Source organism: Aquila chrysaetos, chromosome 5, assembly GCF_900496995.4.
Source record: "Aquila chrysaetos chrysaetos chromosome 5, bAquChr1.4, whole genome shotgun sequence".
Lineage (NCBI taxonomy): Eukaryota > Metazoa > Chordata > Aves > Accipitriformes > Accipitridae > Aquila > Aquila chrysaetos.
In genome coordinates this window covers 27,717,446-27,734,588 of record NC_044008.1, presented here as the reverse complement: position 1 = coordinate 27,734,588, position 17,143 = coordinate 27,717,446, and the positions used below count along the sequence as shown (strand labels likewise).

The window sequence follows — 17,143 nt, the reverse complement described above, 5'->3', positions numbered from 1 at the left end:
TTCTTCTGCAGGAATGACTCAGGTGGTGTACCTGAGCCTTACTTCACCTCACCACGTTTTCCTTCTGTACAGATGCCAGCAGTTCACTGTGGATCATCCTGCAATCTATATGCACAGATGTTTCCAGCTCAGGAGCATTTACTGCCTAGTAGAACATACTGTTTTGTGATACGGTGTTTTGTTTTAGTATATAACCCTGTATCAAGCTCAGTTCCTACTGTATGATAGCTTAATCTCTTAGCCAAGAATTGTAATAATCCTCATAACTTGGTCCATGCAACTTCCACTGAACATTCTCCATTCAAATATCAACGATCTGATGCAGAAACTAGCCTTTATACATGTGGTTAGAGGTTTTTATATGTTGAGTGGTCTCATTGTTTAACCTCATGGATTGTGTATTAATGGCTGAATTGCCATTTTCTTGCTGTCATTCTGGCTTTGGCTGGCATACCTGCTTTCTTTGAAGTTGAGCAAGCAGCTTTCATCAGCTTAACAACTGTTTTTCCTCTGCTACATCAGTTACATGCTCCAGACTTCTTGATTCCTCCTAGTTTTCAGCTCCTTCAAACGGATAGAAAAGTGACGTGTTGCTTTCACTGCATTATTCAAAGAAGTCCAGGCAAACATTCTTTTCTTGGTCCTTTTTTTATATGTGGAGTTTGCCTCTTGCCTGGGAAAATGTATTTCCAGGGACTTCTAGGCAGACCTCTTGTTTTGGGTCATTCATGCAAAATTTTGTAAAAGTCAGACCCTTAATCAATGTTACTGGGTTTGAACTGATGCAGGGATAGATATTTTCTGTGAGGTAATGGTGGCTTGGTGGCCCAGAGAAACACTTACAGGTAAGGTGAAAATAAATGTATTCTATTGACCAATTGAAAACCTTATAAATGACAGCACATCGTTGGTTTCCTTGTTGGGTTTTTTTTCCCTTTTTCATTCCCCTACCTTTCACTGCATTTATGATTTGATGAATAAGATTTACACTGAAAGACAGAGACCAGTATGTTCTGAAAAAGGTCATTTCTGTTTACTGGAAATAACTTTTAACTCCTAATATTAAGGAAAACCTCATATAAGCAGAGTTATTGAAGGTGCTTATAAATATTTTCTCCTCCTGTCATTGAAGATGTGCTCATGTCTGTGTCTGTAGCTAGCTTCTATTAGTGGAGAAATTAACATATCTATGACCCAGACTGCTTTGCATGCTGTCGATTTTAATTACTTTAGTCATTACAATTACATACTCCAGTGAAATTATAGTTGGAATATATTATAGGGGAGCCTCCAACAAGATCTTTACATCTCATACTTGAAGTGCAAGTGCATCAAAAGACAATAGAGAGGATTTAACAGGTAGCATTTTCAAAGTACCTCAGTCATTCTGGCAACGTTTTCTGTCTAACAGAACAACGTTCTGCTTGGTTGCTTGGTTGTTAGTAAGTGAAGGATAATGACTGCTGAGATATGACTTGCTTGTCGTCTTTAACTCCTTTTTGGAGCCTTGTCTTGCAAGGCACTGGGGTTCCGTAAATCACAAGTTTCTCTTAACCCTAAAGCTACTGAGATATATGGTAATTTTGTCTTTCTATTCAACTTTAATGACAAACTGAGGGATAGATAGTTTCTTAGAACAATAGTCAGATCAGCTGCTCTTCACTTTTACAGTGGGCCTACTCCAGTGCCTTGTGTTTGCTATGCTGTGTATTTGCTATGCTGTGTATTTGCTATTTACTATAGGAAGCTATAATATCGCAGTGTGCAGAAGTGTTTGCAGAATCCAGCCTTTAGTGGGTGTTGGTTTTTTGGTGTTTGGGTTTTGGGTTTTTTTTTGTTTTTTTTTTTTTTCATTTAGCTGTAATCTTTAACATTTTAATGCTGGAATATTTCAGTCACTGTATAATATGTGTCTGCTGGGTAGATTACTAGTGTGGAAATCAATTCTTCTCTGTAACAGTGGGAACAAATCTATAACTCAAGTCTGTTAAGCAGCATTTCTCTACCTTTTGGGCGCTTTGTGCCAACCTGCTAGTAGAGAACAGGTATATATTAAGTTGAACTAGTGGATTAAATCAGGTTTATGGCTCCTGTGTGTCTCTGGAACAGCATAAAATGGCCAGAGACTGGTGACTGTTTTGGTCCAAGATTTCCTTAAGAGGCAAAACACCTTATTTTACTGTTGATCTTTAACAGCAATAAATCTAATGGCCGTTTGCTTGCAAGTCAAATCCATTATTACTTAAATAGCTGTCTTAACTTGTATAGCTGCCACATATTCATATTAGACAACTGCTTCTGACTGGAAACAAGAAAAGTGAATAAGATAGCCCTCAGCTATTACTTAGATGTTTTGTGAACTATGGAAAAATTCACGTATTCCAGGTTACCTGTACATTTATGTATGAAGTAATTAATTCTTTTATTATGTCACTGTCATGTCACTCTTTGAATTAGTTCTCTAATGAACTCAGTTGCTGCTTAAATAGCAGTTCCAGCGGTCATTAACATAGGTTTTAAAACCTGTATATTGGGTACAAGTCCCAAGATCAGAAAGTATTCTGAATTCACATAATAATTTTGCATATGCCATGCATACTCTGAAGTATCAATGAAACACTTTTCGTTCTGCAGACTTTTAAATTTTTTTCTCAGATGTTTACTTTTTTCTTTCTTTTCAACAGATATAAGCTTACCAAAATCAGCAACAATATGTTACACAGCTGCATTGCTCAAAGCCAGAGCTGTCTCTGACAAGTAAGTGCATAAGAACCACTGTCCAGTAAAATTCCTGATTTAACTCGAGATTTCTCTTAGCTGAGCCCACACCCTACAATCTGCTGGGTTAGCAGGAGAATTCAGTCCTGCAGTAAATTTATAAAATTACTTTATATGTAAGAAAAATTTGCAGTGATCAAACACTGCACTTCAAATATTACATAAGAAGAAAAGAAGAGAAATAGTATAAATTCAATTCTTGTTTCGGTTTTATGTATACTGTCTGGGTGAGCTTTAGCTTCCTAGGCAGTATAATGAAGATGCAGCTAAAAGGTGTTGTGTGGCTGAACCTCTTCGACTTTGTATAAACCTGACCACGAAAAGGTAGTAAATCAATGTGGATGCACTGGTAGCAATGTCATTTTACAAGTGCTGTCAGAAGACTGCTCATCTACTTAAATAGCGGCAGGTGGATTTAGCGTTACTATGTCAGGGATTCTGAGGGGTAGATGACGTTCATATTTTTAGAGACACAAATATCTGCTCATTCCTGTTACGGTTTTCTCTTGGGTCTCAACCTTTCAAGGTGTTGAGCACATCTACTTGATGCCTGTGGACTTGAGAGCACTGGCCTGCTCTGAAAGGGTGCTCAGCTCCTTGTGAGATGGAGCTCAAAAATCCCCATTCTGCTCTCAGATGCCTTCACACAAATCCCAGGCAGAGTTGTGTCTGTGCACCTGAGGGTCGAATGCCTCCCTAAAGATGGAAAGCAAGTAGAGTGGAAAGCCATTTTCTTGACTGACATCCTGACAGTTTTTGCTTTTAAAGTGTATGTACACATCAAGATCTAAGTAATTTTCTTTCATTCTTTTTATCCTGTAGATCGCCAGTACCTACTGCAACATCTTTCCTCCCTACACAGCGACTCCAGCTTGGGAGGGCAGGGCTAAGGTTGTCACAGCTTTCCCTGTGGTGTCTGCCTGCCAAGTACAGCTCTGGAGTTAGCCGTGGGGTGTGAGGTGAGAAAGAGATTGCATGGTCTGGTTTTTCATTCACTGGGGCAGATGATTTGCCCACAGTTTGGGCGTGCTACCCTCAATGGTGCTGCGGCCAGTAGACCACCTGCTACTGCTGCTGCATCGTGCTTCCATCCCAACCTGACCCAGGGGCATTGGGTTGGGAACCTCCCTAAAACCTCCCCAAACTTGTTTTTAATAGAAACCCTCCAACAATAATTTGGCATTGGTTTTTTGGGGTTTTTTTGCTTTTCTTTTTTCCACAACTTCAGCCTTGAATATGCCTCTTAGTAAGGTACCTAGAGCAAATTTAGGTTAGTGACAGAGAAAGGACTGTTTGAACTGACTTTCTGCCATGATTAGATGCAAACATGCTTTCCACTTCTGCTGGGATTTTCATTGGCCTTGATGTAGTAGATCACTCAGAGTTTCCACTTGCTATGGAAGTTTGGAGAGCATAGGAAATTGACTCCATTTGGTTACATGGGCCCATGTTCTAGATTCCTTTTCTGGCTTTTTCTTACTAGCATTTCTGACCTCATGTGTTTGTTTCTTTGCTTTTGTAGATTTTCTCCAGAGGCTGCCTCAAGGCGAGGGCTGAGTACTGCAGAGATGAATGCAGTAGAAGCTATTCACAGAGCAGTAGAATTTAATCCACATGTGCCAAAAGTGAGTATGGAGAAAGCATTGTTGTAGCTATAACGCTGCTGAGGACCTAACTCCTGATTTCTGTGTTAGATTAATGAGTGATGTTGTGGAAGGGGGAGCAAACAATGGGAAGGGAAAGAAGCTGGTGGTATGCACAGTTGTTTTGTTTGGTATTTCACATTCAGTGTCATCTACTCTGGACCGTGCAACTTGAAATTTTAGCTGAAGCGAGTCCTCTATGTGAGCAAAAATTGCATGGTGGATTGCAGTAGTAGACACCACCAAATGCTACGCTGCAGGACAAAACCATACATAAAGATAGATTATTATTTACAAAACAGCCATTAAAGATCTTCTAGTTCAAAATAGCATGTTTTCTTTGTTTTGATGATTACATGTAAGAATATGTTTTTGGCATGCTATACAAAGGAACCTATGTTTGGAGTTCATGGTGTGCTTCATATAAGTTGCATTAGTAATTCTTTATGCAGCACCCTGTCATTAAGTTCTGGGAATGCAAAGCTCAGAGATGAAGAATTGCTGAGAACTACAAAGTAAGAAAAGGGATTTATGTTCTAATTCCCTAATCCCCTTTCTAGATATGTATCTCAGCAGTAAGAATCTTGCCCAGGGGCTACTAAAGGCTAATATATTTTATTATTTCATCACCTGATACTCAGTATTGCAGTCTGTAAGTTCATTGTAAAGGCAAACCATGGGCAGATGCTTTTTGGCCCTCGGAGATCTGCCTCTGAACCTCACCCCACAAACCTTTGGACCAGTATTGCCCTTTGAAAGTAAGCAGCCTCCGCTGGAGAGTGGAAGACTGGTGTGTGTTAATGTAGGGAGCCTATTCATTAGGTACAGCTGAACACCAGGTCTGGTCAAGATAAAGCAAAACCTCTCCCATATGTACACATGGATTGCAGAAAGTTAATTCTCATGCATTGCAGGAATCAAATATTTTCTCTGTGAACTATATCTGTTATGCCAACCACTAAATAGCATGGTTTAGCTATCTGGAAGTTAGGCTGTTTGTTTAATAAAATCATCTAGACTTCCTCTACAGGCAGTGGAAAGAAGGAACTATCTTAGACATCTCTAGACAGACTTTCCCTCCGAGGTGCCTGTTTCTACATTGACTATGAAAGGAGCAACTATTTTCCAGTAAAAGCCTGATTTTTAGACAACAAGATTTAGGTGAGATGAGTCCCTTTGTATTATTAGCTGATCTTCTATTATTGTGTCAAGCTATAAAATGAAAATATGAAATGAACTTTGGTTCCAGCACTGCTTTTGTGGAACTCTGTTTACTTTCTTCGATCCCAATGGTTCTTGCACCAACACAACCATTGATATTTCTCTTCTGCCTGGTTGCCTGTTTAACTCTCTATTCCAGTCCTGTTCTGGGTGAACCTTTCTGAATGTTTTACTGAAGCCCGGTTAGAGTATTCTGTCTTTGCTGTCTAAAAAATTAGATATCTTGCCAAGCAAAGATACCAGTTTAGCCTGTCATGAGCAATCCTTGGGAGCCTGTTCCATTTGCCTCACTTAACCTCCATGTGTTTGATAATTCTTTCCATCAAAATCTTTTTTAACAGTTTGCATACTAATGATTCCATATTAACACATACTGTTTCCCTTCTCTTTAAATGAATGGCATTGCATTTACTTCTGTCATCACTGGATCATTTAATTCTGAGTGGGAATCTTTTTGCTGTAAGTCAGTTATGTTAGTTTGGCCATTTTTGGGACTGGTTCATTCACTGTTGAGGGACAGAGATCATTGGCTGCAGTGGCCTCCACCTCTAATGTCCATCTTTCCAATGTCTCCATGCTCTGCACTGCCATGAAACTGAGGCTAAGTCTTCATTTACTTTTTAGCTTGTTCTTTTTCCGTTTATACTTAAGAGCTTGCTCTTCTTTGGTTTGACTTCTTTGCAAAATCTACCTTACTGTAAGTTGTGACAGTTGCTCCATAACCACTGCAATTCCAGACCTCTAAGATCCTGCTTTTCATGTAGATCGGTACTTTCATTCATCGCTTGTGACCTCCTTCTCACTAGCCAGCTTCTGTCTAGGTGGCTGTTCAATGCAAGGCTGAATCTCCTTTCTGACAAGTATCCTCATGTGTGAAATGCAGATTGTGTGTTATTTTCAGTACTTTCGATTTAAAGAAATTCCAGTCCTCTTCCTCACTTAAGTTCCTGAGCTTTTCAGTCATTTACATTGTTAGTTGATTCCCTCAGTTTTTCAAAGTCTGTCATTTTGAACTGAAAACCTTTGTGAAACATACAAATTATCAGGATAACAAGGTAGTAATGGGAGCAGACTCTAGGGTTTTTTTAGTTCATGTTTCAACATTACAACAGTGTAGCCTAATACAGATTAATATGCAGCACTGCTGAATTCACACTCATTCATTCTGCTATTAGGTGAAGGATATTAAGGTGGCAAAAATATATTTTTTGTTGTAATATCCATACTGTGCATAAAATTATACCTCAATTATGATTGAAGTCATATCCAATTTGTTCTTAATGAAATGGAGATAAGTTTTAGCAAGCAGCATCACAAGAAATCTAACAGTGACACAAAACTAATATGTCTTCAAAGCTTCTTTAGGATTTAAACACTAATGAGTCTCTTGTTCAGGCTAAGGAAGAAATAAACTACAAAGATGACAAATTGTTTAAGCATTTGCAAAGTTCCCAGCAGAAGCCTTGAAAGCAGGGAACTGCACTATTAAAGAGCAAAAAAGCTTTGACATGTTTCTGGTTTGTCTCAAAAGGAGATTCTACCATTTTCAGTGCGAATCATTAAAATTTAGAATTATCACATAAAAAGATCATTACTGGATATGCATTTTCAAGACATTTAACTGGCAATAGCAGATTTTTGCTATTGAGATCCTGAGACAAAGGGAGTGCAGGGAGCACACTGTGAACACACTGAGAGATGCTGCTGAGCTGGATTTAGCAAGAAAGAGAGACTGGGTCTCCTGTTGTGATGTATTGCAGGTTTGTGTAAAACAACCATGGGATTCTTACAATGCTGCTGATTTTTCCCTGGGAGATTATGGCCAGATTGCAGTCCAGTGTTCCATAGTGATGTTGCAGAAGTCAGATACACTTCTTACACTTTTGAATGTAATCTAAAGCTGTAGGAACCCCTTAAGAAGCAGCAACTTAAAAGTCCCAGATTTCCATCTTTACATAGAGGTGAGAAACCCTGCAAAAACACCTACCTTCCACATAGAAAGAAGCCAGTGTGTATGCATGGTTCTGTGAGTCTTCTCAGTATGTATGTCATGAAGATGTTGGCACACACTTTCATTGATTCTAGTTGACTACGCATCACCTTGGTTTCCTGCACAAAAATGCCTTTTACAGAGACCTAATATGGCTGATAGTCTTTCTTCAGGCAGCCACCCTTCCAGCAAATAACCTTCTTTTGACACAGGTCTCTTCCATTTTTAGTACATGTCAATGACAATTTAATTCCCAGAAATCAGTCCATTAAGTCTCAGCCGTAGGTGATAAATTCTCCTTGGTTTTGGAATACACTGGAGTCAAGATGTGACATGTGGAGGTACCAGAATTTGGTTTAAGTGAACAAAGGCAATCAGTGCAGCCTGCCTGATCTCTCCAGGAAGCTGGGCAGCTGACCTGGCTGTGCTGTTTCTGGAAGCTAAGCTGTGCAGGGTAAGGCCAGCTCAGGTATGTCAACTATGATCTCCTTGACTGCAGCAAAAATCAAACCACTGTCAAACTGAAGACATAGCACCTGTAAAAAGGTTTCTGTGCTTGAAAGTGGCTTCATTTTTTAAGCTGTACTAGAAAAATATCTGATAAAAGATACTAGATCTATCTACAGTTTGACTTGTTCATGTTACGGAAACAACTCAGCTACAGCAAATCGCAGCTTTATACTTTGGCAGAGATTGCCTATGTAAAAAGAAAGCACTTCACCAGGCAGAGTGTTTTCAGGGTTCTTTTTAGTAGAAGAAAAACATAACCAGTAGCAGATTGAAGTCAGCAGTACAGCAGGAAAGAGAACAAAGCAAAGAGCTGTGAATTTCACTATAAGAAGAGTCACAACAAATTTTATCACTTGTTTGTGAAGATTTGAATATTTTTTTTCAAACATCTATGTCTTAAATGAGATTCTATGGATTAGTATCGTTTTGTTTTAGTGTAGTGCCGTGCACTGTGGAGTTGGTCCCAACCAAATGTTCTGACACTGTCTGACAGCGTGCTGCTCAAAAATTTAAGAGTTAAAAAAGTTTTCATTGCCACTGAAGCAGTTGAGGTATCACTCCAGGGGGTTTTGTATGGAAAAGAGAGTAGTGCATCCTATGTCATGGAGAGTATGTAATTTGTGGAGTGGGTGGGAAAAAAAGTATACGTGTATCCACACACACACACACACACACAACTTCATCAATATTATTTACATGTTGTGTATGGAGCTTCCGCACTTAAATGTAATGCAACTATCCCAAGCTAATGCTGATAAAGTACCACAGCTGTTTCTGGGACATTCCTCAACTGTGGAACACCCTTTCTGAACTGACTTGCAAGGCTCCCTCCCTGCATTCAGACTCCTCCTGAAAAGCCCCCCCACTCTTCTCTGTGATCTACGAGACATGAGCTGTTCAGTAAAGTCAGAGGGAAGAGAAAACAGATGATGGTCCGTATATCTGTTAAAAGTGAGTCAAAAGTGTGCTCTGCACACAGTTGTATGGGTTTGCTATGTAAACCAGGAGCTGAGTTGATTTAAAGAGAGTACCTGCTGAATTTTACTGCATTTGAATCGGACAACTTAAATATTGATATTACTTTAAGAAATGCAAATTTTGTGTGTGAACAGTTTCTAAAAACGATGTAACAAACCATTGACTTAAAACACTTTTAAAGATTTATCTGTTCTCCATTTCATCCCTTTGCATTTCTTTTGTATTTATTTTAATTTTTTTTTAATAAGAACTGTGTCTGTGTGCTTGTGTGGTTTCTAGTAAGTTGTAGTTGCTAATAGAAACAAACAGTGCAAACAAATTCATATGCCAGATGGGAAATGAATCTGTTCTGCACACCCCATGATATTACAGAGAAACTATTCCAGACATGTTTAAGAGAGTTTTTAACTGTTCAGTGAGACTGATTTGTTTTTTTATCTCCAGCAAAAAGGCCAAATTTCTTAATTACCATCAATCCAATGAGAACTTGTAAGGTGACCTAAAAGTGACTTCTCTGGGCATGTAGAAACCAGTATTTTGGAACTGGTTTAAGCTTGTGCTGTTCATCCAGCTGGGAGGAGGAGAGTTCCTGTTCAAACAATAAATTCTCATATTCTGGCCTGGAGGGATGCTGTCACAGGTGCAGGAGTGACTATTGCCCATTTGCGGCCTGAGCTGTAATTTCAGAGGCAAATTGCACAATTGAGGAAAAGAAGGAAACCTGCTTGAGATAGGTTGATTTATTTTATAAAAGGGCACTGAAGTAACCCATTAATGTGGAATGTTAAAAGCACTCCCAGCAGAGGAGAATTAGTAGCCAGAGTGTGGTCAATATTATGAAATAAATATTGTATATTCAGTCAATTCAAGTAAGAGATATATAAACTCCACCATGTTGCACTTCATGTGTACAAGGTCCATTGTCATCCTCCAAATGCTCGTTAAAAGGCATGTTCCCATACGTGTACAGAATGGCTATAGCTGAGCAATATCTATTACAATGTCAGGTAAACAGCCCAGAAGTCCTCTGTGGAAGCACATGAAAAATACTGTTGCCCTTGTTGTTACCTCCTAAAATACAGGGTTTGACAGGAAAAAAGTTTGGGATGAGAGAAGAGAGAGACCAGGAAAACAAAAAAAAGACAACCAAAAAAATCCAAGCCAAAACAATGCAGTGGAGAAGGGCTGATTGAGCCATCTGTTGATGACAGAAATCATTGCACAACTTTAGTATTCACTCATAACTTCATTAAGACTAGGTCATTCTGCCTGAAATTTTCTAGCCTGTCTTTTCTGAGCTGATTCCTTTTTTAAAGGAACATGATAACCCCAGATGGTGGTGACATGCTATTACCTGTACTAGTTAAACTTCTTTATTCAACATTGAAAAAAAAAATGCAGTTGGAGGTGTGCTGGGCTTGCCGTCTCCGTTTCCTTCATGATGCCTAGCTCCTTGCTAAGTTTCTTATTTAGCCTGTTAGTTGGCTCTCCCTCTGAAGTGGAACCATGCTTGGGTTCAGAGCCCTGTCAGGGTGACGGATGGCTCCCATCTTCCCTGTGTATTCAAAGTATTGAAAAGGTAGTGAAGTTTTATTACTTAAATTGTAAAGGTCGTGGTTGAATCTGAGAGGGTGCCAGTGTATCAGGAGTTACAGTTAACAGGGAGTCTGTCAAGAGGTGTAGGTTGTTTTCTTGTAAAGCCAGATGGAGTTCATACTGGTATGAATTTTAGTGGTATGGTAGGATCTTGTGTCCATATTAGTCCTGTAATAGCAAGGGCTGTGCTCTGGACCAAGGCCTTTGGAAATGTTGAGATATAAATTGTCAGAATCTCACCCTGAAGTCTTTGGTGGCTAAAGAGAAGACTGTACCTGTCTAGTGTAGTATCTTTGATTAAGTGCAATAGCAGCCTCTTGGAAACTACAATCAGATGTCTTTGGCTAATTTTTTCCAAGAGCTGGAGATTAATTGTTGTATGCACAAGTCCATCAGGCCTGTGATTCACACTTTACATGGGCAGCATGAGGACTGCAGCTTTTATTGGGAAGTTTTTGAAGAAGGATTCATTTCATTTCATTTCATTTCACTGGAATTTGTCTGCTTGTCCAATCCAAAACGTTTCAGGGGGACTGTGTTGATTTCATGGATAATCTGCTAGAAACCCAGCAGGTTGCTGGGAGTCAGTCCTGACTGTCAAGTATCTGGGTGGCAGTAGCCTGCCGTTACCGTGAAAGGGGGCTGCCCTTGGCTATGCTACCTCCAAGCAGACCCTGAGCCCTGACAGTGAAACCTCCAGGAACCTGAATGCCCTCCGGGCTCTTGAACTCTTCTTGAAAATACAGCAATGCACAAATGGATATGATATTCTAGGACATCGAGACCATCCTATTTTCATGGACAGTCATATCTCTCCTTCCATAATAAAGACCTACCTACAGCTAGGCACCTTTTTGGTACCCGTTACTCCTATTTAGAGAACTTAAACAGTTCTTAAAAGATGTAGGTCTTCAAGTGCCCTCTCACAAAGCAGACTTGCCATTTCTTTGATTAGCTCTATTCTGTACTTGTAGAACTTGATCTTTACATTTCTGGAAGTGCCTGATGAGAACTGTACAGAGTGTTCCAGACGAGGTCTCTCTGGGGCTGTGTACAGTTAGCATTCACGCTGGAAATGCCTCCAGAATAAATTCATTGACAATTTATATGCCCAAAAGGTGCGGCTGACCTTTGTGCATAAAACAAAAACTGTTATGAGGCTGAAATGAAACTTGAGCCATCCATCAACTTTGTGTGTGAGTCTTCTTGAATACCACCAAACCAGATTATGGACTTTTTGTTTGGGAAAGTAGCTGTGATAGAGCAATGAGGGAAGAGTGTTTCACATTTTTGATCTGAGAAACTTTTAAAAATGGGTTTTTCTTTCTGAAACTGAGAAAAATGCAGACTGAAAAGTCAACACAACTGAGTGAGATTTGCAAGTGTCAAGATACATCCTTCCATCTGGTATTTCCACTTGATTTGTTTTTAATCGCTGACAACAAGCAATACATAAGAATCAAAATAACATGTTTTCATCCCAATGCTCCTAGAAACAGGACATTCCTTCCTGGTTTTTCTTTTCTTACAAATAGTGACATGGCTTTGGGTTTGTATTTTTTTCCTTTAATTGAAATATTTAAATATTGAGAACTTACTTTCTCATTTACTTTTTAAAAAAATATGGAAATAAAGAGTTATGTTCTAAATTAATAAAACAGATAGAAACCTGCAGCACTTGCAGCTGTATTCCATTCTGCTCAACAAGTATAATGTGTGTTTTTAAAAGAGTGGCACATTCATTAGGGCAGGGAGTAAGAATGTTTGCTGTATCTCTGTAAGCCTGGCAGCTCCCTCCCTCTTGTCAGCTCTTTATTGTGTTCTCTCTGTCGCTCTTAATCCCCTGTCCTGCCTACTAAATTGCACCTTTCTCCATTAATCCACCGGCTCTGCAGCTCTCAGATTTTTCTGAAAGGCTCTAGAGAAAATCCAAGTATCACACTTCTTACTCCCACTGCTAATTCAGTTTCTCCACCTTTAATACTGTTAACCTGCATCAGAAACACACATGTTTCTCTTTCCTCTTTGAAGTATTTGTCTGTTTCCCAGGGTTGATAGTTCTCTGCTTTGTTCATGGTCTCTTCAAGTCCTTCAGCTGTTGGCTGGCTCCTTCCAGGCTCCTTCAGGCGAAGGGGTGACTAGCTCTCGGATGCCCTCCACGACATCACGCCGTTGGTGCTCATTTCTCTCTGGCCTTTCCTCTTCCTTTCCCCAAGGCTGATTTTCAGTTCTCGTTTATTTCTTTTGCCCTCTCTTCTCCTCTTTTCTGCACCAGCTCATCCCGTTCACAAAAGTCCGCGTTTAACAGGAGCTGCGGGAGGTTACCACCACCCATGCCTCCCTCTGTTTCACCTCTGGTGGCAGGTTGCCTTCTTGTGGGTGCCTGCACTGGGTTGTTGTCAGTCCCTAGGTCCTGCAGTCCTTCCCTACCAGACCAGCGCGCAGCCGCAGGGTGAAATAGAGGGGCTGCACGCTCGCACTCCTTTTGCCAATGATTAACCATAACTTTCCTTTCCAAACCTTGTGTTAGGGCCTGACAGTCTGCTGCCTGACTCACCTGGCGCCTTTTGTGTTAACTTAAATAGGCTGGTGGGGAGAACGTTTGCTCTTGGGCATCCTGGAAAAGAGCGGCAGTTTCCCTATGCTGTTGAAGAACGGTCAGTGCACAGCTGGGAAACGTTACACTTCTCGGAGAACTGACAAACAGGACTTGATTCGGCAGCCTGTGGTTTCTGTCTGTCATTCCTTTCCCTGTAAAGCATGCCAGCAAGGGATGTGTCTTTCCCCTCTGATCTATCTCCCCTCCACTAACTGGAATGTAGTAACACCAGTGATGAGATTCCGTGCTGAACTGGTAGTGGTCTAGTTCATGGGCTGGGGCAGGAGGAAAAATCACCTGCTTGAATATTGTCCAGGACCTCTGTCTTCTCCTGTGGCATGAACCCTCCGTGTGTTTCATCCGCCTCTCTTATGTGGGATCCAGTAACGGGGAAAATTGCTTGTGGGTTTAGTCAGTGGTGCTTTTCATTTTCATACAATTTTCAATAACTATTTCAAGTAGCAAGTTTAAACATCCAATACTTTTTTTCTGGAAATCAGGTATTTGTTACATTTTGTAACTTTTTTTAGTTTGTAACTTGTTGGTAGCTACTTAGGTGGCTGCCAACCTTGCATATTCATAGACCTTGCAACTGGTTGATGGTGATTCAGTAAAGCAACCGGTTGCAACCTATGAGTACTGCATGTTTCCTTATAGAAAGACTATGTGCATCAAACTGCTTAATGTCTTCTTCATTTTATTATAAACACTTTTAATTAAAAAGCTCTTGTAATTAGATTCTCTTTTTTGCTTTGAGCCTTTTTTTCCATCTCCTTTGATAAGAGAGACATCTCATTTTGAAATTCTCTGTAGTCCCCCTACTACAGCTGAAGAGCAGAACATTAACCATCTGTCAGCATATCTTAGTCTTTGGGAATAATTCAATAATTATCTTCAAGTGCAGTTGGTGATGTTGCACATTTGATGAAACACTTATGAGGGAAAGTACTTTAGGGAAATAGACCTTTCAGTGTGCGCTGTAGAATTACAGGCAGCTTTTTGTGGTTTTTTACTACCTCTGAAATAATTGTGTTCTGCTTTTTTATTGCAGTATCTACTAGAAATGAAAAGCTTAATTCTGCCCCCTGAACATATTCTGAAGAGAGGGGACAGTGAAGCAATAGCATATGCTTTCTTTCATCTTCAACACTGGAAAAGAGTAGAGGGGGCATTGAATCTCTTACACTGTACATGGGAAGGCAGTAAGTAATTCTCTTTCTTACAAAGGAGCTAATCAAATATTTTTACTGAACGTCATGAGAAAATTATAGCTTTTTGTGAAGTATAGAATGTGGGAATTTTGGAGACCGGTTATATCCTCACCAGCATTGAAATATTTGAAATTCAAACTGAAAGTACGTACTTCATTTAATGAGAAAAAGGGTTCTGAAGTCTTGGATTGTGTTCTCTGTGTAATCCTGAACAAAATTTCCTGTCTTCTTTGAGACATATTTTCTTACTCATGGGTAAGGGGGTAATAATTTACATTCCTCATTCCAGAGTTGTAGAGATTTGTTTGTCATTATTTGAATGAACAGTTTCGAACTGAAGGAGGGTAGATTTAGGTTGGACATAAGAAGAAATTTTTTACAATAAGGGTGGTGAGACACTGGAGCAGGTTGCCCAGGGAAGTTGTGGATGCCCTATGATTGGAAGTGTTCAAGGTCAGGTTGGACAGGGCTTCGAGCAACCTGATCCAGTGAAAGTCGTCCCTGCCCACAGCTGGGGCGTTGGACTAGGTGATTTTTGAAGGTCTGTTCCAACCCAAACCATTCTGTGATTCTATGAATGCTTTGATATTGGGAAATTATGAAAGTGCCTTATAGGCAGATAAATATTAATGTGTGGTACAAAACAATACAGTATTTTATGAGGGTTTTTTTTTATTGACAAACTGGAGTGAATCCAGTGGAGGATTACTAGGATGCATAGGGGACTGGAACATGTGATGTAGGAAAAGGCGCTGGGGGAGCTGGTTTTATTCAGCTTGGAAAAGACTTCTGGTGGGTGAAGTGGGGATCCAGTTGCTGTCTTCCACCACACAATAGAGGGATGATATGGAAGACAGAGTCAGAGTCTTCACAGAATGGCACAGCAGAAGGACAAGAGGCATTACACACAAGTTTAAACAGGAGAAATTTAAGCTAGACACAAGAAAAATATTTTCAGAACGAGAGTGGTGATGCATTTGAACAGGTTGGTAATAGGTTGTGAGATCTCTATCCCCAGAGTTACTCAGAGCTCATCTGGACCTAGCTCTAAGCAACCAGACCTAACTTTGAATATGATCCTGGTTTGAGTAGGAGGTTGGAGTATATGACCTTCAAAGGTCATATACTTATCTTCTGACCTGTCTTATCCTGTCTTTGAGATGTGGGTTTTTTTCAGGTTTCAGATAATTAAAAAGTATCTTTATAATCAGCCTTTGTCAGCTTTTTTTAATGCAGATTTTTCTTTATGTAATCTAGTACGCCTTTTGTGCTCTGCTTCATTCTGTTCTCTTTCAGCCTCTCCGTATGTTATTATATCACCTTTTTTTTTGCTTTCTCCATTTGCTGTTCTCATTTAGCTTTGTTAGAAACAATAGTTTGTCAGCATGATAATTCCTACAGACATGCACTTATTACCTCCATTGTAAAAGTGACTTACTGTCTCAGTCACTGTATGAAATAGCCTAAATGTGCCTAATTTTCAGTGTAGGCTCCCTGAGGAAGCAATGGCTTTATTTCTAGGTGTATAGAGCACCTTGCTCAGTAATCCATACCATTGCCACCTGGGGTTTGCTCTGCTGCGTTGTTCTCTGTCCTACCTGCTTGCTCTTTCCCTGTCATTTCTCCCAGTCTATTATTTTCTGTGTCATAGCTTCCTTCCCAGTGGCTTATTTTCAGTGGTTTGCTTTTATGAAGTTTCTTCTCTTCCAGATTCTTGCAGAAGTCCTTTAGCCCAAGGCTTATTATCCCATCATTATGGAGCAGTATTTTGCAGGGAATCCTGAATAGATCTCCTTTTGTTTTGTCAGGCTGGGGAGTCCCTAAGGGGCTGTTCACGAGGACTAGCTTTTGGCACAGGAGGCTGCTGCCCTGCAGTCCTCCTGCCACTTAGGAAATCTACTCATCTGTGCCTGAAGGCAGTGTAGGGCATTCCCATCTAATTACATAAACTGATTCCTCTCCTTATTACCTCCACAGCGATCTGAATATGTACTTTATTAGCTAATATTTGTATAGTAGCCTGTAAAGATGTAAACTAGTATTGTTGCATAACGTCTAAAGAAAAATCCATAATTCATTTTGCACAGTGATTTCAGAGAGAGATGAACAGTGCACCAGTCCTCAAGAATTTTGTTCAGGTTTTGCTCATGCATAAAGACTCCCCTGGGTTTTAATGGTTTCACCAGTATCCTGTCCAATAATCGTAACTTTTGGTCCATATCTTAGACTGGGTAATATTCTTTACAGATGTAGTGAACTATTTATGGCACTCTTATGTCCTTTACTTGCAAAAGGTTTCCTTGGCATCTCTGCACAATCATAAGTTAAAACCAGTGGAAACATGACAGAGAAATTAAATTTCATTAAATACCAACCAACAGTCAACATACAGTACACAGTCAGTTGCCCTCACTTTCTTTCTAGCTATTTATGTACTTGCCATGTCTTTAGAGTGTACTGTTCTGTCAGTGTGCTTAAATAACCGCAAGTCTCACTTCAGTAGCTTGTATGTAGGAATTTAATGCCCACATATATACACTATTCAGTTCTGACCTTGTGGGAGTTGGGCAAAATTAAGTATATTAAGTCAGTCACTTGGGGGTACATTTTGAATGCT

At 39.9% G+C, this 17,143-nt stretch overlaps 1 protein-coding gene across 11 annotated transcripts in view; it reads left to right on the top strand.

The window, feature by feature from the left end:
- ST7 (suppression of tumorigenicity 7) overlaps positions 1-17,143 on the top strand; it is a 156,085-nt gene that overhangs the window by 126,560 nt on the left and 12,382 nt on the right. For 9 of the 11 annotated variants that reach the window (XM_041123434.1, XM_030014623.2, XM_030014626.2 and 6 more), the window contains 3 exons: positions 2,685-2,757; positions 4,301-4,403; positions 14,367-14,517. In XM_041123434.1, the coding sequence (XP_040979368.1) occupies positions 2,685-2,757; positions 4,301-4,403; positions 14,367-14,517 (327 nt within the window). Of the gene's footprint in view, positions 1-2,684; positions 2,758-4,300; positions 4,404-5,451; positions 5,583-14,366; positions 14,518-17,143 lie in introns of those variants that run through there. The other 2 variants (XR_003923422.2, XR_005932366.1) reach the window with 2 other exon arrangements.